Source organism: Oncorhynchus mykiss, chromosome 8 (genome assembly GCF_057628025.1).
Source record: "Oncorhynchus mykiss isolate SJ-2025 chromosome 8, ASM5762802v1, whole genome shotgun sequence".
In the NCBI taxonomy this organism is placed as follows: Eukaryota; Metazoa; Chordata; class Actinopteri; order Salmoniformes; family Salmonidae; genus Oncorhynchus; species Oncorhynchus mykiss.
This window is the reverse complement of record NC_143029.1, coordinates 48020545-48045551: the sequence shown is the minus strand read 5'-3', so window position 1 is coordinate 48045551 and position 25007 is coordinate 48020545. Positions and strand designations below refer to the sequence as shown.

The following is a 25007-nucleotide window of genomic DNA, read 5'->3' as shown; positions in this document are numbered from 1 at the left end:
TCAGCTGTGTAGTGCTAGGACAAAAACATGAACCCCTTGGACCGAGTTTGGGAAACACTGGCTTTAGGGATAATTCAGCCAAATGTCTACATTTATTTCCTTATATTGAAAGCAGTCTAAGGACAAGGAGAGACTGCTACCCACGCTCTGGTTTTTGTTGAACTAGCCCCAAACAGCTAATGTAAGCATTTTCTAACCAAACAATCAATGAACTATGCCTTTATAGAGCAACTGCCCATAAAAACCAACTTCTCATGTAGAAAACAGACTTTGGCATCAATATGCACAAGGAACATTTATTCAACTGTCAAATTTTGCTACAAAATGTAAATAGGAACATTTTGATCATGAAGTCAGTCTCATCCTAAACTGAGTTGAGACTTGTGGTCATGACTGTAAATGAAGGTTGGGTTTGCGTCAAACCTGCCCACAAGTAACCATCAATTCGTAGCTGCACGTGACCCAATCGTAATGCCTGTGGTACATTTGGGTTAACTTTGGATATCACCAACGTGCTGAGTTAAGGTAAATTACACAATGTACATGGAACAATATTCGAAAATTCCAATGATTTAAAAATCAAACTAACTAAATTGTAGAAATATAATATATACAAATATTGAAAGAACTTAAGGAGAACTAAAAAAGGTGTGCAACATAAGTCTCATTTACAGTGTGTAATTTATTGACGGTTCTTAACTAGCCATGGAGATTGATTTCACTTTGGATAGCCTAAGTGAAACCAACTTTGCCATGGTCGCACACCAGCCAGATGAAGCTAATTGCCGAAATAATTTGGCTAAATCTTCCCACCTGCCGAACACATCAAACCACACCCCGAAAACAACTCACTTTTGCATTTTGTCATGGCTACTAGTATTTCTTAAAATTAACCCAATCTAAAAAGCTACAAAGCTAAATCAGGAAGTGTCACCCTTTAAGGGTGTGAAAAGTACTACTAAAATATCAGGGTCAATAGTGACAATTAGATCTGAAATCGATGAAATAGTAGCCAGTGCAATAAAAGCAGCCTGTGCAAAGGACTTCACGCTGCATGCTTAGAGTACAGCTTCCCCTTGATTCAGCTCATACTGAGACGCCAACTCAGGACCTCTGTCTCCCAAACACTAGACCACCCTCCTGAAGTGTTCCAACCCATCGCACTATTGAAAACGTTTTTTTCAACGGCGCAATGGGCGACACTTCAGGCTAAGGAGTGAGTTTCACAGATCCCCATCTTCTACAAGGGGGCATGCCCACTCAAATGTTTTGCTCTACAAAAAATAAACAAATAAATACAAATTCACATTAAAGGCATCTGATAGGGTTGGGCAGTATCCAGAATTTAATACAGTCATAGCATTTCTGTACAATACTGGGGTAAACGGTATTTCTGGAAGTGCACACAATTTTAGGCAACAGGGATCTTGATCCAGGAGTGGATTGAATGTCTTGTCTGGTACCAGTCTTTTTAGCTAACATTCCACTCCATGTCATTGCCAAAAAGAGACAAGCCTTTCTGCCATCTTCAGATATTAACATTCTACTATTAACGAGCTCAAGGAAGACAGTGTTATCGAACCAGGATCAACTCCTCTAACAGCTTAAACGATATTGAAATTTATACCATCAGTATTTCAAAATACCCAATATATCACCCAAGCCTAGAATCTGCTACACCCAAATGTGTTAAAGTAGCCAGTATAAGGGTTATGGAACACACTGCTGCAAATGTTGCATGGTATCATGACAGCACAGGACAGTCTGATATTATTGTGCATAAAGGATTAAACAGTTTTGTATCAAGTCAGAAGTTAGAGATCACGTAGACGCTGTTGTGATCCAAAAACATGTATTTATTCAAACCCAATGTGAGTGCTTCAGCCTCTAGTTAGGATTACGAACACAGTAATGAGGACCTTTTTCCTCAAGCAAAGATGAACAAATAGGTTGAAATGCAGTGAAAAAAAAATGTAAATGAAAAGGGGGGGGGGGACATGAACCAAAGAAAATAAGCATTTATTACAATTAGATGTATTACGCTGGTGTAACATTGTTTCGTGACACAGGACATTAAGATTCATTGGTATTCATTCACGACACTTCGCGAAGATCCGGCATGACACTTTCAACAGGTATATCCAGGACAAAAACGGCTTATGTTGAGTGTTACAGAACACAAATATAGTAAAAGTACGGAGGAGCCCGTCTCCTAGCAATGTCAGAGTAGGACTCTGTGGATGGTTCTCCGATGCATGATGTTGTCACATCGAAATTTAACTAAATAATAAAGGCAGGGAGGTGATGACACTTGGAGTGTAAGAAACCACTGGGTTGCACCTGCTGTGTAGTTAGTTGATTTCGTGCCACTATGGAGTTGTTAACTCAAACCAGGGCCCACATCCAAAAAGCATATTGGAGAAGAGGACCTGATCTTAGATCAGCGCTCTCTTTCTATATAATCTAAAACTAATGCTACTGTATATCAGCACACCAACTCTGAGGCTCTGTGAATACAGGCCAAGAGTTAGGCACTGTGACAAGGAGATACACTTTGTAGAAACAAATAAGTGCTCCTTTGTGCTGGTCTGTGAGTACCCCGGCACAATCCGGTTTCTATTCATCTGTACATCATTACATTTAAAGCCAGGCAACTGTAACATGATACCATATGTGGAAAGCCATTTCAAAGACAAATTGAACATAACATTATTCAAGGGAATGACTAGACAGAAAAACCTGTACGCATAGGGGTCTTCCAGGACTAGTGTTGAAAACCACTGTGTGGCGAAGAGGTATAATGTGTAGAGATGGCTCAAATTGAAGATACGGAATGCATACTCTTCAGGGACGCTTCCCTTTACCTCGGCAACGATAAACTGAAAAAAAAATGGAAAAAAAGCATATCAATAAAAAGAGGAAACCTACATTTTAAGACAAGGCCGTTCACAAGCAATCAGATAGTTTGATGATATTCTTTGTATATATTTTAGTTGATCAAATAATTATTCTTTCCCATGCATTTTACCAGTACTCTCTCTTCACCATTGGGTAAGATATTGTCTTAACCCCTCCCCATCCACGCACCCTACGTTCAAGCCTCGCCATTTTGCGCCACGTCCCCAGGACCCGCCGCCGCAATATGGGGGACCGGGTATTCTCCCGCCTCACTCCATGTCTCTGGAACAACGACCATCTCATGGAACTTCAATTCATGTTCCTCCTCAATCTTTGGAACAGCCATGCTGACAATATCAGGGCTCTTCGAGAAGTGTTGTTCCTCAATCCCTGGAAGCATTGCAGGAACACTGGCTGTCTCAGGGGTCTTCAATTCTCCCTCAATCTCTGGAAGAGTCTCTTGAACAGCCTTGCTGATAATCTCAGGGCTCGTCCAGCCTATTTCTCCCAACCTGCTCAAACTGTTGGGGCATTTAAAGTAGGTCCAATTGCAGCCGTTTTCATCTCAAAAATCAAATCATTTCTGGGTAACAATTAAGTACCGTGCCAATGATTGCTTTCAATTTAAATTATTTAAATAAAAAAATAGAAATAGCTTCTTAGCAAAGAGCCATTTCTCAAACAAGAATTTTGCTAGGACTGTCTGGGAGTGGTCTGAGTAGGGAAAGGGAAAACCGAAAACTAGCTGTTATTAGCAGAGAGACTTAACGGTCTTATTGGTTTATTAACTACTTTACGACCTGGTTATGTCACCAGGCAGGTCAAAACACCATCCCACCAAAACAGGCTGAAATGTCAGTGTCTTTTCAAAAAGCTCTTATACTAAAAGGGCATCATCATAACTTTCACAATATCACAGAATTATTCCAACCTCAGTGTGCAAATATATATAAAACACAGGGAAATCACATTTTTGACTACACTGAGCCTTTAAGGCTTATTTCCACCCCTGGCCCACCTTCCCCCTTTTGTCAACTGTGTACATCAGTCTTATATTGTCATATTTCTTGTTTTGTTATATTTTTAATATGATTTATAATTTAATGCACTTTGAGATTAAAACTAAACCAAAGTGCTATTATACAAATAAAATAAATCAATTAGGGCACACAATGGAAAATGTTTTACAACACGAAAAACAAGGAGCGTTTCTTATTGGACAAGTCTAAGTAATTCCACCCTGTTGTCTTCAATTTGGTGTCTAATGAACACGACCCAGTTAAATAGGAACAGTCTTAGGGTAACAGAAGGGAACCTACTTGCTGAAGCTGTTGCTTGTGTTGTCCTGGAGGTTCAACACTAGGTTATCTGCACTCAGGTACACCTTGTTCTGCGATGTCGCCACCTGGAGAGCAGACACAGTCAGTAGGATTGGGCAATGTCCGGAATGACATTGTCCCAACGTCCTGTCCAAACAGCGTGGATCTACGATTGTATCGTAAAAAAACAATTTGTTGCATACAGAGGGGACAATTTGCGAGAAGAACGCAATTTAAAAAGGACTCATTGGTTATATCAGAACTGTTATTTGGTGCATACAGTGGGGCAAAAAAGTATTTAGTTAGCCACCAATTGTGCAAGTTCTCCCGTTTAAAAAGATGAGGCCTGTAATTGTCATCATAGGTACACTTCAACTATGACAGACAAAATGAGAAAAGAAAATCCAGAAAATCACATTGTAGGATTTTTAATGAATTTTTTGCAAATTATGGTGGAAAATAAGTATTTGGTCAATAACAAAAGTTTCTCAATACTTTGTTATATACCCTTTCTTGGCAATGACAGAGGTCAAACGTTTTCTGTAAGTCTTCACAAGGTTTTCACACACTGTTGCTGGTGTTTTGGCCCATTCCTCCATGCAGATCTCCTCTAGAGCAGTGATGTTTTGGGGCTGTTGCTGGGCAACACGGACTTTCAAATCCCTCCAAAGATTTATGGGGTTGAGATCTGGAGACTGGCTAGGCCACTCCAAGACCTTGAAATGCTTCTTACGAAGCCACTCCTTCGTTGCCCGGGCGGTGTGTTTGGGATCATTGTCATGCTGAAAAGACCCAGCCACGTTTCATCTTCAATGCCCTTGCTGATGGAAGGAGGTTCACTCAAAATCTCACGATACATGGCCCCATTCATTCTTTCCTTTACACGGATCAGTCGTCCTGGTCCCTTTGCAGAAAAACAGCCCCAAAGCATGATGATTCCACTCCCATGCTTCACAGTAGGTATGGTGTTCTTTGGATGCAACTCAGCATTCTTTGTCCTCCAAACACGACGAGTTGAGTTTTTACCAAAAAGTTATAATTTTGGTTTCATCTGACCATATGACATTCTCCCAATCTTCTTCTGGATCATCCAAATGCTCTCTAGCAAACTTCAGATTGGCCTGGACATGTACTGGCTTAAGCAGGGGAACACGTCTGGCACTGCAGGATTTGAGTCCCTGGTGGTGTCGTGTGTTACTGATGGTAGGCTTTGTTACTTTGGTCCCAGCTCTCTGCAGGTCATTCACTAGGTGTGGTTCTGGGATTTTTGCTCACCGTTCTTGTGATCATTTTGACCCCACGGGGTGAGATCTTGTGTGGAGCCCCAGATCGAGGGAGATTATCAGTGGTCTTGTATGTCTTCCATTTCCTAATAATTGCTCCCACAGTTGATTTCTTCAAACCAAGCTGCTTACCTATTGCAGATTCAGTCTTCCCAGCCTGGTGCAGGTCTACAATTTTGTTTCTGGTGTCCTTTGACAGCTCTTTGGTCTTGGCCATAGTGGAGTTTGGAGTGTGACTGAGGTTGTGGACAGGTGTCTTTAATACTGATAACAAGTTCAAACAGGTGCCATTAATACAGGTAACGAGTGGAGGACAGAGGAGCCTCTTAAAGAAGTTGTTACAGGTCTGTGAGAGCCAGAAATGTTGCTTGTTTGTAGGTGACCAAATACTTATTTTCCACCATAATTTGCAAATAAATTCATTAAAAATCCTACAATGTGATTTTGCAGGCCTCTCATCTTTTTAAGTGGGAGAACTTGCACAATTGGTGGCTGACTAAATACTTTTTTGCCCCACTGTAATGTAATTCTTATTCAAATGGTTACAATAGATAAACAATCTAATTAAATAATTGTTCAAAACAGTGTTAGGTGGAGTTGTGTTTTAATCTAGTCCAGGCTGCAGAATGATTTTCAAATTGGAAGGGCTGTTTCTCTTGTCCATAAAAATACTCAGATATTAGCCTACCTTTTGAAAACAAATATTATAGACGTATCAAGTGTAGGCTATTGTTATTTCATCTTGCTCATCTGGGTAAGCGCATTTGCAATATTTTTTCTTCCATTAGGTTGCTTTCCGACAGTAAAAAAACAAAAAAGGAAGTGACGGGATTTCACTTAGTAACTATAGTACAGCCTGCCTTACGCTAAATCAGAAAAAATGACAGCTGACTTGGTGGGAAAGAAAAGCACATCTTCTCAAGTTCTGCAGTTCTTCAGGTTTCAGGCCAAATGAAAAAGGTGAGCCAGCAGACCTGACCAAAGTCACTTGCAGAATATGCAAAAAGATTCAGGGCAAAGGATGGACAGACTACAAACCGCCATCAACATTCACAAGCGAGTTAAGGTCCTTGCCAGAAACCTTTAGATAGCCCTAAGACATAGTTTCAAAAAATAAAAAAATACAAATATAAAAATAGACCTAATGGTTTCTCATTGCACTCAAATGTAGCCTACAGGACTATAAAAATCCAGATGCATCCTGCTTTAGAAAGTGGTCATTGTGCACCATCTAGTGGGCTAAGGAAAAATCACTATGGCCCTTTTGACCACCCTTCCTTCCTACCTTGTTCACTGATCTCACACAAATTGATAGATGTAACACTGGTTTCATCACATAGCTTTCACCAATCCCACCATGTCAGATTAGGTAAGGGAGGAACGAAGAACGCAATCTTAAAGTATTTAAAAACAGGGCCTACGAACGATTAACAAAAAGCTGGATTTCCGTACCGTCTTGGCAATGTTCTGAGCTGCTCGGATCTTCCGGAGTTTCAGGTAGCCAGGGTTCTTTGTCACCGCCTCACCCAACTATAGTTACACAAATAAGAAAATGCAAATGAGTTAATGTATGCCATCTTGGCACCTCAATATACCCCGGAGGGCATAGCCTAGTCCACATCCAGCAGGTTTTACTGGTCTGACTCTGGCTTTGCCTATGATCCAGCCATGATCCCAAATCACACTAGTCAACTCATTAAGTTGGGTCAGTTAAATTTGGCACGCACATGTCCTAAAAGCAGAAAGGTATTTCAAAGTGAATGAAATTAGGATAAACCCAGTTCACTTGTTCTCTTTAAATCAATGATGTATAGCCCCAAAATGGTTCATGTTTTTAAAATAAATTTAAAAAAGGTGAACGGAAGGTACCTTTAGTGTATTCCATTTTAACCTAACATTTTATGACAAAAAAATAAAGCCTGACAGACATCAGCTATATTTGAAAACATCTAGAAACGTAAATAAGCGTCAGTGAGCAAAATGTCGTATCCACTTGATCTCGTCAGAACACTTCAGAGCAGTCAGAGCTTAAAGCGACAATAATGTAGAGTTCCCAAGGTAGACAGGAGCACATCACTTTTGAGACTAAAGGTCTCTGGCATCTTGTTTGAGATGGAACTACAACTGATGTAAACAGGAACTGAACATCCATTTGGAGAAGTCAAATTAAGCATTGCTTTTACAAAATATGGAGATGCATTACTCCCTGCCTGTATTGGATTTTTAAAAAGACAACAAATCAATGAACAGTCTCATACCTGCAATGCCTTTTTATCCAGCATTACCATCTTATCTAGGGTTGCAAAATTCTGGCAACTTTCCCAGAATTCCCTGGTTTTCCAGAAATCCTGCTTATTCCATTCTGATTCCGGGAATCTTCCAAATGGGATTTCTGGAAAACGACCAGAATTTCGTAACACAAATCTTATCTATACACCACTGGAGACATCTGTGAGATTAAAATTAAGAGCAAAAGCACACTAGTGTTTAACCTAAAAACCACAAGAGTATGATGTGCTGCCATAGAAATAGATAAAATAATACATCCATGTCTATGGATACAGCAGTGTGTGTACTCAGCTGTATGGTCGACCAACATGAGTGGAAGGGAATGTGTAACAGCTGGTCCAAATCACTCCCTAAAACCTCCATTTGGCCTAAGCCCTTCAATATTTGCAGATCTGTAAAGGTGGTAGCAATATTGTAGAGGTTCTTCCACTAAACCTAACCAAACCCTTCATATATAACATTGAAGGGTTAGGAAGAGATTTGGGACCGGCTTTAGCTGTGCGTGTTCAGAGGAGTCTCCTCTTCAGAGTTCACCATTTTAGCAGCCTCTGCCTCGCCTTCAGCCTGGATGATCTTCTGCCTCTGGTCCTGCAAGGCTTTCTCCACATAGAAGAAGGCCCTCTGTGCCTCCTGCTGGGCTGAAAATACAGAGCAAGGTGGTCACATTACCATGACAAGAGAATTGATTGCAGAACTTTCTTTACTACATCAGATAAGCTCAATGAAGCATAGCATAAAGCAGGGCTGCACAACCCTCTTGGAGCTCTACTGTCCTGTCGTTTCAGTCCAACCCCAATTTAAAATATTTATTATGGATCCCGATTAGCTGCTGCCGAAGCTGGGGTCCAGCAAAATTAAGGCAGTTTATACAATTTAAAAAACATTACATTCACACCACACTGTGCCTCAGGCCCCTACTCCACCACATATATACAGTACGAAATTCATGTATAGTGCGTATGTGTGTGTGTATGCGCCAATATGGGTGTTGCTTCACAGTCCCTGCTGTTCCATAAGGTGTTTTTTAAATCTAAGTTTATTGCTCCTGTCAGTTACTTGATGTGGAACAGAGTTCCATATAGTCATGGCTCTATGTAGTGCTGTGCGCCTCCCATAGTATGTTCTGGACTTGGGGGCTGTGAAGAGACTTCGTGGCATGTCTTGTGAGGTATGCATGGATGTCCGAGCTGTGTGCCAGTAGTTTAGACAGACATGTTTACTGCACTGAGCTCTCTCATAAATCAATCTCTTCTCCACTTTCAGCCAGGAGAGATTGACATGCATATTATTAATATTAGCTCTCTGTGTACATCCAAGGGCCAGCCGTGCTGCCCCGTTCTGTGCCATTAGCAATTTTCCTAAGTCCTTTTTTGAGGCACCTGCCCACATGACTGAACAGTAGTCCAGGTGCGACAAAACTAAGGCCTGCCTTTTTGATAGTGTTGTTAAAGCAGCGCATTGCTTTATTATAGACAGACTTCTCCCCATCTTAGCTACTACTGCATCAATATGTTTTGACAATGACAGTTTTCAATCTAGTGTTACTCCAAGCAGTTTAGTCAACTCAACTTGCTCAATTTCCACATTATTTATTACAAGATTTCGTTGAGGTTTAGTGAGTGTTTTGTTCCAAATACAATGTTTTTAGTTTTAGAAATATTTAGGGCTAACTTATTCCTTGACACCCACTCTGAATAACTGCAGCTCTGAGTGTTGCTGTCATTTCAGTTGCTGTAGTAGCTGACGTGTATAGTGTTGAGTCATCCGCATATATTACACTCTGGCTTTACTCAGTGGCATGTAGCTAATAAAAATGTTGTTTTTTTAAAGCAAGGGGCCTAAACAGCTACCCTGGAGAATTCCTGATTCTAACTGGATTATATTTGAGGCCTCCATTAAAGAACACCCTCTGTTCTGTTACTTGTCTAACTCTTTATCCACATTATAGCAGGGGATGTAAAGCCATAACATACGTTTTTCCAGCAGCAGACTACGATCAATAAAATGTCAAAAGCTGCACTGAAGTCTAACAAGACGGCCCCCACAATCATTATCAATTTCTCTCAGCCAGTCAGTCATTTGTGTAAGTGCTGTGCTTGTTGAGTGTCCTTCCCTATAAGCATGCTGAAATTCTGTTGTCAATTTGTTTACTGTTAAATAGCTTTGTATGAGGGGAAGGGGAAAACAAACAAAAAAAAAGAAAACTTTACTAAAGGGTTGGTAACGGGCAGATTGGTCAGCAATTTGAGCCGGTAAAGGGGGCTTTACTGTTCTTGGGTAGAGGAATGACTTTAGCTTCCATCTAGGTCTGAGGGCACACGCTCTCTAGTAGGCTTAAATTGAAGAGGCAATATCTTGTGCTATTATCCTCTAATTTTCCATCCAGAGATTGTCAGACCCATGTGGCTTGTCATTGTTGATCGGCAACTCTCACCTCTTCCACACTAACTTTACCCAATTCAAAAGTACAATTGACTTTCATAAATTGGTCTGATATACTTGGATGTGTAGCATCAGCGTTTGTTGCTAGCATGTCATTCCTATGTTTGCTTATTTTGCCAATGAAATAGTCATTAAAGTAGTTTGCAATATCAGTGGGCTTTGTGACGAATGAGCCATCTGATTCAATGAATGGAGCAGAGGTCGCTTTTTCATTTAAGGTGCCCCAAAGCTTTTTACTATCATTCTTTATTTCATTGTGTAGTTTATTTTTATTAGTCACATGATTTCTTCATTTGCAGTACATTTGCCAATCAGTTGGGCTGCCAGAGTTAATTGCCATACCTTTTGCCTTTTGCCATACCTTTTGCCTCATCCTTCTCAATTCCTCATCAATCCAAGGATATTTAACAGTTTTTACAGTCATTTTCTTAATGGGTGCGTGCTTATTAGTAACTGGAATAAGTGGTGGTTTCATAAATGCGGCAAGTGCAGTGTCTGGTTGCTCCTCATTACACACCAGCAAATATTCTTTACATCATCAACATATGAATCACTCCAAAAACTATTGTATGACCTCATATACTTTTAGGCCCAGCGCTTGGAACTTTCCTAGATATGACTACTACATCCTATGGATTTGGATACCGATTTAAAGCAAATATCTGCAGTAAAGATGTGATCAATACATGTTGAAGATTTAATTTCTGTGATGTTTATAACTACCCTAGTAGGTTGACTGTCAACCTGATCCAGGTTGCAGGGACTGGTGACAGTTTTTTTTTTCCTGAGTTGGCAGCTTGATGATAGCCAGTCAAGATTTAAAAATCACCCAGAAAATATACTTGTTGACATACATTATCAAGCATTTCACACAAATTATCCAGATACTGACTGTTAGCACTTGGTGGTCTACATCAGCTTCCCACAATAATGAGGCAGATGAACCTGTAGCCATATTACATCAACAGTATTTAACATTAGATAGTCTCCAAGCTTTACAGGAATGTGTTTCTGAATATAGACCGCAACACTGTCTCCGTTGGCATTTGTCCTTTCGGTAGATGTTATAACAATGTACTGCTACCACTGTATCAAAAGGTATTATCTAAGTGAGTGTCAGAGAGAATATGAATGCCATCTGTTACAAGCAAGTTATTTACTTCATGGACCTTGTTCCTAAGGCTACAGTTGAAGTCGGAAGTTTACATACACTTAGGTTGGAAACATTAAAACTCATTTTCCAAACACTACAAAATATAGATTTGGCAAGTCGGTTAGGACATCAAATCTTTCCAACACTTGTTTACAGACAGATTATTTAACTTAATCACAATTCCAGTGGGTCAGAAGTTTACATACACTAAGTTGACTGAGTCTTTAAACAGCTTGGAAACTTCCAGAAAACAATGTCATGGCTTCAGAAGCTTCCGATGGGATAATTTACATAATTTGAGTCAATTGTAGGTGTACCTGTACACTGCTCCAAAAAATAAAGGGAACACTAAAATAACACATCCTAGATCTGAATGAATGAAATATTCTTATTAAATACTTTTCTTTACATAGCTGAATGTGTTGACAACAAAATCACACGAAAATGATCAATGGAAATCAAATGTAATCAACCCATGGAGGTCTGGATTTGGAGTCACACTCAAAATTAAAGTGGAAAACCACACTACAGGCTGATCCAACTTTGATGTAATGTCCTTAAAACAAGTCAAAATGAGGCTCAGTAGTGTGTGTGGCCTCCACGTGCCTGTATGACCTCCCTACAATGCCTGGGCATGCTCCTGATGAGGTGACGGATGGTCTCCTGAGGGATCTCCTCCCAGACCTGGACTAAAGCATCCGCCAACTCCTGGACAGTCTGTGGTGCAACGTGGCGTTGGTGGATGGAGCGAGACATGATGTCCCAGATGTGCTCAATTGGATTCAGGTCTGGGGAACGGGCGGGCCAGTCCATAGCTTCAATGCCTTCCTCTTGCAGGAACTGCTGACACACTCCAGCCACATGAGGTCTAGCATTGTCTTGCATTAGGAGGAACCCAGGGCCAACCGCACCAGCATATGGTCTCACAAGGGGTCTGAGGATCTCATCTCGGTACCTAATGGCAGTCAGGCTACCTCTGGCGAGCACATGACTGGCACACCAAACCGGTCATGCTGGAGGATGTTGCAGGCAGCAGAACGTTCTCTACGGCGTCTCCAGACTCTGTCATGTCTGTCACGTGCTCAGTGTGAACCTTCTTTCATCTGTGAAGAGCACAGGGCGCCAGTGGCGAATTTGTCAATCTTGGTGTTCTCTGGCAAATGCCAAACGTCCTGCACAGTGTTGAGCTGTAAGCACAACCCCCACCTGTGGACGTCGGGCCCTCATACCACCCTCATGGAGTCTGTTTCTGACTGTTTTAGCAGACACATGCACATGTGTGGCCTGCTGGAGGTCATTTTGCAGGGCTCTGGCAGTGCTCCTCCTGCACAAAGGCAGAGGTAGCGGTCCTGCTGCTGGGTTGTTGCTCTCCTACGGCCTCCTCCACGTCTCCTGATGTACTGGCCTGTCTCCTGGTAGCGCCTCCATGCTCTGGACACAACGCTGACAGACATAGCAAACCTTGCCACAGCTCGCATTGATGTCCCATCCTGGATGAGCTGCACTACCTGAGCCACGTATGTGGGTTGCAGACTCAGTATCATGCTACCACTAGAGTGAAAGCACTGCCAGCATTCAAAAGTGACCAAAACATCAGCCAGCCAGCATAGGAACTGAGAAGTGGTCTGTGGTCACCACCTGCAGAACCACTCCTTTATTGGGGGTGTCTTGCTAATTGCCTATAATTTCCACCTGTTGTCTATTCCATTTGCACAACAGCATGTGAAATTTATTGTCAATCAGTGTTGCTTCCTAAGTGGACAGTTTGATTTCACAGAAGTGTGATTGACTTGGAGTTACATTGTGTTGTTTAACCTCTAGCGACGAGCAATCCCGTATCCGGGAGCGTAATCATAGCCTCAAGCTCATTACCATAACGCAACGTTAACTATTCATGAAAATCGCAAATGAAATGAAATAAATATTGGCTCACAAGCTTAGCCTTTTGTTAACACTCATCTCAGATTTTCAAAATATGCTTTTCAACCATAGCTACACAAGCATTTGTGTAAGAGTATTGATAGCTAGCATAGCATTAAGCCTAGCATTCAGCAGGTAACATTTTCGCAAAAACAAGAAAAGCATTCAAATAAAATCATTTACCTTTGAAGAACTTGATGTTTTCAATGAGGAGACTCTCAGATAGCAAAATGTTATGTATTATATTATGTGTAGGAGAAATCGCTCCGTTTTGTTCATCACGTTAGGCTAAGAAAAAAACCCGAAAATTCAGTCATTACAACACCGAACTTTTTTCCAAATTAACTCCATAATATCAACAGAAACATGGCAAACGTTGTTTAGAATCAATCCTCAAGGTGTTTTTCACATATCTATTCGATGATAAATCATTTGTGGCAGTTGGGTTTCTCCTCTGAAGCAAATGGAAAAATACACGCAGGTGGAGATTACGCAATAATTGCAACGGAGGACACCAAGCGAGCACCTGGTAAATGTAGTCTCTTATGGTCAATCTTCCAATGATATGCCTACAAATACGTCACAATGCTGCAGACACCTTGGGGAAACGACAGAAAGTGTAAGCTCATTCCTTGCGCATTCACAGCCATATAAGGAGACATTGGAACACAGCGCCTTCAAAATCTGGGGCATTTCCTGTTTGAAATTTCATCTTGGTTTCGCCTGTAGCATCAGTTCTGTGGCACTCACAGATAATATCTTTGCAGATTTGGAAACGTCAGAGTGTTTTCTTTCCAAAGCTGTCAATTATATGCATAGTCGAGCAGCTTTGTGACAAAATATCTTGTTTAAAATGGGTACGTTTTTTTTATCCAAAATTAAAAGACCGCCCCTATATCGAAGTTAAGTGTTCCCTTTATTTTTTTGAGCAGTGTATTTCAAGGCCTACCTTCAAACTCAGTGCCTCTTTGCTTGACATCATGGGAAAATCAAAAGAAATCAGCCAAGACCTCAGAAAATAAAATTGTAGATCTCCACAAGTCTGGTTCATCCTTGGGAGCAATTTCCAAATGCCTGAAGGTAACACGTTCATCTGTACAAACAATAGTACGTAAGTATAATCACCATGGGACCACGCAGCTGTCCTATCGTCTCCTTGAGATGAACGTACTTTGATGCAAAACGAGTCCTCATGTTACAACCGGAGAATTCCTTTGTCTTTAGAAATGCAATGGAACATAGCTAACTCACAGGGGCGCGCGTGATCAGCTCATGGCACTCTGCCAGACCTCTGGTTGAAACAGCTCTCATTCTCTCCTCCTTCACAGTAGAAGCCTGAAACAAGGTTCTAAAGACTTGACATCTAGTGGAAGCCTTAGGAAGTGCAATATGACCCCATAGACACTATTTGATTGTAACAGTAAAGACACCGTAGACAATTACTCAAGTAAAAGTGAAAATAATTGAACAAGAAATTGCTAATATACTTAAGTTTTAAAAAATCATTGAATTTATTATATTAATCTAACATAAAGGCACAATGCTCTTTTTTTTTGTTTAATTTACAGATAGCCAGGGGCACACGCCAACACTAAGATTCCATTTACAAACAAAGCATGTGTGTTTAGTGAGTCCACCAGATCAGAGGCAATAGGGATGACCTCTTGATAAGTGCGTGAATTGGACCATTTTCATGTCTCACTAAGCATTCAAAATGTAACAAGTACTTTTGGGTGTCAGGGAACATGAATGGAGTAAAAAGTATTTTCTTCTGAAATTTAGTGGAGTAAAAGTTGTATTTTTTACTTAAGTACTTTACACCACTGGATATCATTGACTGTCATCCGTTGCATCTAGAGCAGTGGTTCCCAAACGGTTGGTCGGGACGTCGCGGAATGACATTGGGGGGGGGAATACATTTTCTGGATGGAGATATATATAAAAAAAGGCTTTCAGTGTAAACTTAACTATTTAAACCAAATAGAAAATCATGGAGAACCTCATACCCGGTTAAACGATGGGGCAAAATGGGGCTTAGCCCCCTCAGTTGAAACGTGTACCTGGTCAATTTTAGTTATGTCCCCATATAAAAATAGCTAAAAATATGCTTCTTCACTGCTCGATGTCAGCACAATGGACGGAGCATGTAGGGGGGCTATACAAAGGCACTGGGGTGCAGGATTTCCATTAGCCGGTAATTGCTGGCTTTTGGTCAATAAAATAAATCATTAATCATTCACCTCATTAAAAAAAATCCTATTTATTTAGGAGGCTAAAACCATTTGGTTAAACAGTAAAGTACATTATCCTTATGATTCCTGTAATGAATTGTTTTAGGAAAGTAAAAACCAATAAAATAGACTGAAGTTTTGCATACACTACAGGTCCAAATAAGGAAGTGTTTTAGTAATTAGTTCTAGGCTATTTTTAAAGGACACGTAAATGTTGCTCTTCTGAAAAGGTAAGAAACAATCTAGCTGGTTGGTCAAAATCTTGCTTTTGTATGTTGGGCGTTGTCCATGGTGCTGATAGAGCGCAGCGGAGAATTCGTACCAACCAGTCACTTCTTGATCATTTCCTACAATTGTAGGAAATTAGCTTTCCTGAAAAATACATTCAAGCTACACGGCAAAAATGTATAGAATTGCAGGAAACTGGCTTGAAACTGCAACATTTTCTTTCAGCTCCATGGCAGAATTGTATTAGATAAGCTTTGAAACTGAATTTTTTTCTGCTGCCAAGTTAATATTTTTTACTTATTCTTTGTTCCGTGTATGTTTTTTCACCACTCTAGAGTGCAGTCTATGAATTTGAGTGGTTACATTTCCCCAGTCCCATCCATAGGCTGTATACAAAAACAGTGGGGGCCCAATTCAGTTTTTCAAATACCAGAATGTAGTTTTTAGTATTTGAAAAATCCCATAGAGTTCTGGTAAAAAGGTAGTGTACTATATATGCAATAGCAAGGGAATGAGCGTGAGCCTCCTCACCGACTTGCTTTGCTTCCACCGCGGCAGTGTACTCCCTGCTGAAGCTCAACTCGGTGATGGCCACATCGTCCAGGATGATGTTGAAGTCCTTGGCCCGTTCAAAGAGCTCCCGCCGAATCATCAGGGACACCTAACGACAGAAGAACCCTTTTATTGCCATTGGTCCATCATTCTAAAATGCATTTCGATTGGAAAACTATAAAAACCTGTTTCAATTGAGAAGGCCATTACTGAGCTCAATTCATTAAAGTACATTCAGTAAGCTGCAGGTGCATGGAGCCAGGACAAATGTAGTGTAAATGTTTGTATAACGCAGAAAAGTTCTTCAGACTCAAATCTAAAAAAAAAATTTTTTTTACAAAATAAAAGGTGATAAAGTGCATACCAATAGCGCAAAAGTCTAATGTGGCAACTACAACTTTACCATAGCACTTTAAGAGAAACAGCATTCCCAAAACCACCCCTTCCTGTATACCTGAGCTCTCTGTGTGATGAGCTGCGAGGCGTTGAACTTGGCCACCACACTCTTCAGCACCTCATTGACGATGGATGGCAGCACCTTCTCATCATAATCCTTGCCGAGCTGCTGGTACATGGCAGGCAGGTTGGAGGCCACAGGACGGGACAGCACACGCAGGGCGATGTTCACCATCTGCAGGTCTGTACCAGGACAGCGACAATAAGGAAGAGCGAGTCAGAGCCATTTTAGGTGATATTCAAGACTCAATAGGAGAAAGGATTAAACCGAAATGTGTCATCTGCATTTAACCCAACCCCTCTGTATCAGAGAGGCAAGGCCTTAATCAACGTCCATGTCATCCACACCCGGTGTGCAGTTGTTTTGGGGGGTTAACTGCATTGCTCTAAGGCAGAACAGCAGATTGTCCATCGTGCCGGCTCAGGGATTCAAACCATCAACCTTTTGGTAATTGGTTAAACGCTCTTAACCACTAGGCTAAAATGGCTGTAAATATCAGAGTGGTCCTTTAACATAGCCTCCATTCACTGTTTGCCAGTCTTTCTTTCCTTCTCTATGAAAATAATGAATGTTCTTTATCCAATATTTTTCCACTCGTCTCACTGCAGCCAGGAGGCAAGATACTGTTATGAATACATTCTGTACGAACAGCAATAATTTAAAAAAAATCAATCCATTAAATCCATCCTGCCATGGAATCAGTGTGTTGCAATAGCAACAGCAGGAATAATGGACCTTGTTACAATTCAGTAAATGTGGATCTAGTTTTGGTGAATGTCATTCTCCACAAATATACAATAGTTTAGAATGGCCCAGACTGAAGTGCTGTTGTGGAGTCAATCAAATCACAAAAAAGTATTTTTGTAAAAAAGGTACAGTTTGTTCCTAGATGTGTTCCATAAACTAAACAACATCTCATATGCAACAAGAGGTTTTATTTGATCCCAAGACAAAGGATAATTTTGATCAGGATTAAATGTTCAGAAATACGTGTCCAACCAAGTCACCTTTGCTTCCGGTTAGGGACGATATCTTTCTTGGTCTCGCCCTTATGTCATAGATGACAGGGTACTGGAACCATGGTATCCTGTCAACAAGAATGTAGGGTGAGGACAATGAATATAGCCTTGTTTAAACAGTCCACCAAAGACATGGATCACCCTCATCCCCCGCTGTGAAAACAGTTCAGGGTCGTTCGTGTTCATTAGGGCACACAACCGAAAACAAAACATTTCGCAAAAGGAAAACGAACATGAGTTTCTTGTTGGACATGTGCAGGTAGTCCCTCCCTATTGCAGTTTTCCTCCATCATGAGCCTAATGAACACGACAACGCCCTGCCAGTCAAGGTCAAAAAGGTGAGTGATAACGAAGGACATCTACCTAATGTGGAGCCCCTCAGCGAGTACCGTGTCCATCTGCATCCCACCAATCCTGTTGAAGATGATGGCTCTCTGACCACCTTCCACTGAGGAGAAAAGGAACAACTCATTTAAAACCAGTTGCAGTACAGTTTAGCAATTACGCTTCAAAACATGATCCAGGGGTTATTTGCATCCCATGGTAATAAGGACCACCGATACAATAGCGTTAATAGAAAATGTCTGACAACTCCCCGGGATAGCCGTGTGAATTAAGGTTGATTAGGGGGAGGGGGCCGTACTGTTTGACAAACAGACAACACTGTGCTTTCCTCTACTCTTGTCCGATCTCTTCTAAGTCGCACGTGAGAACATCCAATGACTACTTTTGAACCTTTCCCCCAATGTATGAGATGGTGGTGAGTGAAGGAGATAGGAATCGAGTTAAGACGAATTGAGAAAGAGCCCTTGGGTCCTTGTAGCGCAGTGTTGTCTCTAGTCTGTCAAGCAGTAAGGTCAACCTCCCCCAATTCTCCTTTAATTTACAAAGCTATCCCAGCTAAAAGGTAGTCCATTAACCATTAAAAATAATGAGTCAGCACGGGCTCCCGAGTGGCGCAGCGGTCTAAGGCACTGCAACGCAGTGCTTGATGCATCACTACAGACACCTTGGTTCGATTCCAGGCTGTATCACAACCGGCTGTGATCGCGAGTCCCATAGGGTAGCACACAATTGGCCCAGCTTCGTCCAGGTTTGGCCGGTGTAGGCAGTCATTGTAAATAAGAATTTGTTTAACTGACATGCCTAGTTAAATAAAATAGCAATATACGGTTGATTTACGCAACAACTTCGAGCATTGAAGTGAGGCTAAACTGGGTCTTGCAGCTATCACGTTTTAACTATAGGCACATAACTTTGATTTGGGAAGAGCATGGTAAGTTGAGCCAAGCCTTTTTTCTAGGAAACCATACACAAAATTAATCATGTGACCAAATATTTGAGATTAGAGAACGTGTTTTACAACCATTTAAATTAATCTGCTGCTAAGGAGAAGTCTCAAGACGAATGTGAGTTGATGACGTGGCAGCGTGGTAGGCACAGATTGTCCCATGAATTAATCATAATTGAGGATTTGATGATAACTGAAACAAACATTCTGGATAATATAGAGAACCTTTATTTATTGATCAGCATTTTGATATGCTCGAAAAGAATCAGATACATCGAAGAGAACAAGACCTTTCCTCGAGCTCTGCGAGTGAAACTGAAAGGAAGCCGCTGTCTTTATAACTGCGTCCCCAGAAGATAAAGCATTGCTTACAAGCATAAGTGAGCAGTTAAAAGGCTCCCCTGCATTTTTTCAACATTTTGTTAAAAATCACGCAACATTTCAACGTCCTGCTACTCATGCCAGGAATATAGTATATGCATATGATTAGTATGTGTGGATAGAAAACACTGACGTTTCTAAAACTGGTTAAATCATGTCTGTGACTATAACAGAACGTGAACAGCAAGCGAAATCCCAAGAAACACCTGGTCAAAAAAAAAAAAAAAAAAAAAGTATTCATCCGCCAGTCTCTGAATTGTCTATGGCAAGAGAAAATAGATGGCGATCAGTTGACAGTTCCTACAGCTTCCACACGATGTCGCCAGTACTGTCAATTTCATGGGATTTAATACTTGGTGGAATGAGAAATAGACCCGTCCTCTCATCCAGTATACAGGAAGAGGCTTATGGGGGAGAGACAATGGACGATGATTTCAAGAGTAGCTGCTATTGAATACAGATCGCCCCGTGATCAATTTGATCGATTATTAACGTTTACAAATACCTAAAGTTGGGTTACAAAAGCAGTTTGAAGTGTTTTGTCAAAGTTTATAGCCAACTTTTTTAATTTAAAAAATTGATGTTGCGTTTTGGAATGGTTCTTTTCCATGGATCAGACGGGCTATATAAATGGACATTTTGGGTATACATGAACGGATTTAATCGGAAAAAAGACCCAATTGTGATGTTTATGGGACATATAGGAGTGCCAACAAAGAAGCTCGTTAAAGGTAATGAATGTTTTATTTCTGCGTTTTGTGTAGCGCCAGCTACGCTAATTCTTTTGTTTACGTCCCCTTCAGGTATTTCGGGGTGTTGCATGCTATCAGATAATAGCTTCTCATGCTTTCGCCGAAAAGCATTTAAAAAATCTGACATGTTGGCTAGATTCACAACGAGTGTAGCTTTAATTCAGTACCCTGCATGTGTGTTTTAATGAAAGTTTGAGTTTTATTGAATACTATTAGCATTTTGCACTTCCATTTCCTGTTGACTAGGTGGGACGCTAGCGTCTCACATGGCTCTAAGAGGTTAAAAAAAGCTGGATCTATTGCCTGGCTACTGAGGGAGGTTGAGGCCTTAAACAGGAATGGATTACAGTAATAAAATGGAAGAAATACGAGCGGAAAATAAGATTGAAAACTACCGTGGACTCCTTTAAAAGACACTACAGTATGATAAAACGATGTATGGAATCAATCTTTAGGATGTTTATAACATAACTTCAATAATATTCCAACCGGAGAATTTCTGTCTTCAGAAAAGCAAAGGAACGCAGCTAGCTCTCATGTGAAATGCGCGTGACTGCTGGCAGACCTGTGACTCAATCTTCTCTCAGGAGATTTCTTCTCAGGTTTTTGCCTGCCATGAGTTGTTATACTCAGACATAATTCAAATAGTTTTAGAAAATTCAGTGTTTTCTATCCAATACTAATAATAATAATAATAATAATAATAATAATAATAATAATAATAATAATAATAATAATAATAATAATAATAATAATAATAATAATAATATGCATATATTAGCAACTGGGACTGAGGAGCAGGTAGTTCACTCTGGGCACCTTTTCATCCAAGCTACTCAATACTGCCCCTGCAGCCTTAAGCTTACGTAGCGGCCTCAGAGATTTTACATATTTATCTGTACATGGAATTGTAATTTTTTTATTTTATAGGAAAATGCCACGGGTACTGTGGCATGTAGAAGGAAAAGCTATGTACATTTGCAAAAATACTGTGCTAAATCATATGTGAAGAATGCAACAAAGATGCAGAATCATCTGGCCAAGTGCATAAAGTTCCCTTAACACCTCTGCGCACCTCTCCGCTAGCGGGCTGAAATTCAACATACGGTGATCGCTACATAAATAGTCATATTAAACATTTATGAAAATACAAGTGTCTCACATGTATCGAAAGCATAGAACCTTCCTAATCCAACTGCGTTGTCAGATTTAAAAAAGGATTTAATGCAAAATAATACGATGCGATTATCTGAGCATAGGGCCCCATTAAAAAAACAATTTTAACCAGCATGGGCGTAACAATCAAACTGCATTAAAATAAATTGTTTACCTTTGACGATCTTCGTCTGTTTGCAATTCCAATGCTCATTGTTACACAATGAATGATCTTTTGTTTGATAAAATCCGTTTTTATAGCCTAACACGAAACATTTTGTGAACCGCGTGTGTCGTGAATTCCGTCACATTCCATTTGACAACACATTCCAGGTAAATAACCCACACAGAACGTGACTTTTCCAGTCATGTTTGGTTTCACTGCAATCAACTGGTTTGTTTGTAACACAATCAAACCTGATGGGCCATTTCGCAGGACGTATTGACTGAAAGAAACCGATTTGAAGACAAGTCATGACATCATTGTGTACCAATGATTTGCCCGCTGTTTCGTTGATTGAGTGTCTTAACACTCACAACAAGCAGCCTCTGACAAAAAGTCCCTCTACACCTTATTGATAGCAACATTTCATGGTCCTCCTGGAATCAGACGTTTGACTCAATGGAGGAACGTAGTCAGAGAAATGCTGATGAATGTCTTGCTCGAGCTGTGTATGCAACTGGTTCGCCTGATGCTCAAAGGCAATGTATATTGGAAGAGATTACTCAATGTTCTTCGCCCAGCATACACACCTCAAACCAGATATGCTTTATCTACTAATTCGCTGGATGCCGAGTTGCTTGACCTTCACTTGAAGGTCAGACTGTATTGTAATCATCTCTGATGGGTGGTCAAATGTTTGTTTGTGGGCAAGGAATAATTACACTACCTCTCCACCCCTCAACCAGTATTCTACAAGAGCACAGACACAAGGAAGAAGACACACCGGTCTCTACTTTGCAGATGAGCTGAAAGCCGCCATCAATGACCTTGACCATAGAAGGTATTTGCACTGGTGACAGAAAATGCTGAGAACATGAAGGCTGATTGGTCTACATTGGAGGACACCCCTCACATCACACCCATTGGCTGTGGTGCTCATGCATGAGTAAAACAATGGACACTACTAGAGAGCCAAGGAAATGGTTAGGTATGTGAAGGGTCATCAAGTTATAGCAGCAATCTACCTCACCAAGCAAAGTGAGAAGAATAAGAGCACTACATTGAAGCTGCCCAGCAACACCTGTTGGGGTGGTGTTGTAATGTTTGACAGTCTCCTGGAGGGGAAGGAGTCTCTCCAAGAAATGGCCATATCACAGTCTGCCGATATGGACAGCCCCACCAAGAGGATCTTCCTGGATGATGTATTTAAGGAGAGTGTGGTAAGCAGCCTGAAACCTATAGCAGTAGCCATTGCACAGATTGAGGGAGACAATGCCATCCTGTCTGATGTTCAGACTCTGCTTGCAGATGTAAGAAGAAATCCATACTGCCCTGCCCACTTCACTGTTGCCCCAAGCAGAGGAAACTGCAGTTCTGAAATGCATCAAAAGCATGAAGACTTCTGCCTGAAGCCCATACATGCCTCAGCGTACATGTTGGACCCCAAGTACGCTGGCAATAGCATCCTGTCTGGTGCAGAGATCAACAAGGCCTATGGTGTCATCACTACCATGTCTCACGGCAAGGTTCTTGGCAGTCTGGCGAAGTGCACATCCAAGCAAGGGCTTTGGGATGCATATTGCAGTCGTGCCAACATATCTCATCAGCCACCTTATGGAAGGGACTTTGTGGATCTGAGGCTCTTTCCCCTGTGGCCTCCATCCTCCAAATCCCACCAACATCAGCCACCTCAGAGCGCAACTGGTCCTCATTTGGGCACACACACACACCAAAGCAAGCAACAGGCTGACCAACAAGGGTTGAAAAATTGGTGCCATCCGGGCAAATTTGAGGTTTTGAGCCTGACAACGAGCCATCAACCAGTTTGGAAAAATAAAGAGACAGTGAAGATGAGGCCTCAGAGTCTGATGTTCAAGAGGTGGACATTGAGGAGGTCCAGGGAGAAGACATGGAAGCCTGAGGGGAAGACAACCAAAAGGAGTATAATTTTACAGATGTATGTTGAAAACATTTTTAGGAGATGGAATGGATCATTCAATATTCCCTTTTGTTCAGTGAAATCATCCGATGTGAAGTCAACTCATTTAACGTTCAATTCGTAACAAAATTGTATTCCTATTGGAAGGATTTAAATACATTTGTAACTCCAGTTGAAGTCAGAAGTTTACATACACCTTTGCCAAATACATTTAAACTCAGTTTCACAATTCCTGACAGTTAATCCTAGTAAAAATGTCCCGTCTTAGGTCAGTTAGGATCAACACTTTATTTTAAGAATGTGAAATGTAAGAATAACATTAGAGCGAATGATTAATTTCAGCTTATTTCTTTCAGACATTCCCAGTGGGTCAGAAGTTTACATCCACTCAATTAGCATTTGGTAGCATTGCCTTTAAATTTTTTAAACTTGGGTCAAAGGTGTCAGGTAGCCTTTCACACGCATCCCACAATAAGTTGGGTGAATTGTGGCCCATTCCTCCGAACAGAGCTGGTGTAACTGAGTCAGGTTTGAAGGCCTCCTTGCTCGCACATGCTTTTTCAGTTCTGCCCACAAATGTTCTATTTTGTGAAGTGCACCAGTCACTCCTGCAGCAAAGCACCACCACAACATGATGCTGCCACCCCCGTGCGTCATGGTTGAGATGGTGTTCCTTGTCTTGCAAGCCTCACACTTTTTCCTCCAAACATGATGATGGGCATTATGGCCAAACATTTCTAGTTTTGTTTCATCAGACAATTCTCCAAGAAGAACGATCTTTCTCCCCATGTGCATTTTCAAACCGTAGTCTGGCTTTTTTATGGCGGTTTTGGAGCAGTGGCTTCTTCCTTGCTTAGCTGCCTTTTTGGTTATGTTGATATCGGACTCGTTTTACTGTGGATATAGGTACTTTTGTACCCGTTTCCTCTAGCATTCTCACAAGGTTCTTTGCTGTTCTGGGATTAATATGCACTTTTTGCATCAAAGTACGTTCATCTCAAGGAGACAATATGACAGCTGCGTGGTCCCATGGTGATTATACTTGCGTACTATTGTTTGTACAGATGAACGTGGTACCTTCAGGCATTTGGAAATTGCTCCCAAGGATGAACCAGACTTGGAGGCCTACAATTATTTGAGGTCTTGGCTGATTTCTTTTGATTTACCCACGATGTCAAGCAAAGAGGCACTGCGTTTGAAGGTATGCCTTGAAATACATACACAGGTACACCTACAATTGACTCAAATTATGTAAATTAGGCTATCAGAAGCTTTTAAAGCCGTGACAATTTTCTGGAATTTTCCAAGCTGTTTAAAAGGCATTCAACTTAGTGTATGCAAACTTCTGATCCACTGGAATTGTGATACAGTGAAATAAGTGAAAAATTACTTGTGTCATGCACAATGTAGATGTCCTAACCGACTTGCCAAAACTATAGTTTGTTCACAAGAAATTTGGGTAGTGGTTGAAAAACTTGTTTTAATGACTCCAACCTAAGTGTATGTAAACTTCCGATTTCAACTATATGTCTACT

The 25007-nt window shown here is 40.9% G+C and overlaps 1 protein-coding gene across 2 annotated transcripts in view; it reads right to left on the bottom strand.

Annotated features, from left to right (window-relative positions):
* Positions 1-1835: 1835 nt before the first annotated feature.
* phb2a (prohibitin 2a) overlaps positions 1836-25007 on the bottom strand; it is a 35010-nt gene continuing 11838 nt past the window's right edge. Inside the window, exons 3-11 of one of the 2 annotated variants that reach the window (XM_021612665.3) lie at positions 18155-18239; positions 17780-17859; positions 16770-16954; positions 16295-16424; positions 8324-8427; positions 6953-7030; positions 4218-4303; positions 3088-3419; positions 1836-2879 (exon numbers count right to left, since the gene is read on the bottom strand). In XM_021612665.3, the coding sequence (XP_021468340.1) occupies positions 3095-3419; positions 4218-4303; positions 6953-7030; positions 8324-8427; positions 16295-16424; positions 16770-16954; positions 17780-17859; positions 18155-18239 (1073 nt within the window). In that variant the 3' untranslated portion in view covers positions 1836-2879; positions 3088-3094. The remainder of the gene's footprint in view (positions 2880-3087; positions 3420-4217; positions 4304-6952; positions 7031-8323; positions 8428-16294; positions 16425-16769; positions 16955-17779; positions 17860-18154; positions 18240-25007) is intronic. The other variant, XM_021612666.3, reaches the window with a different exon arrangement.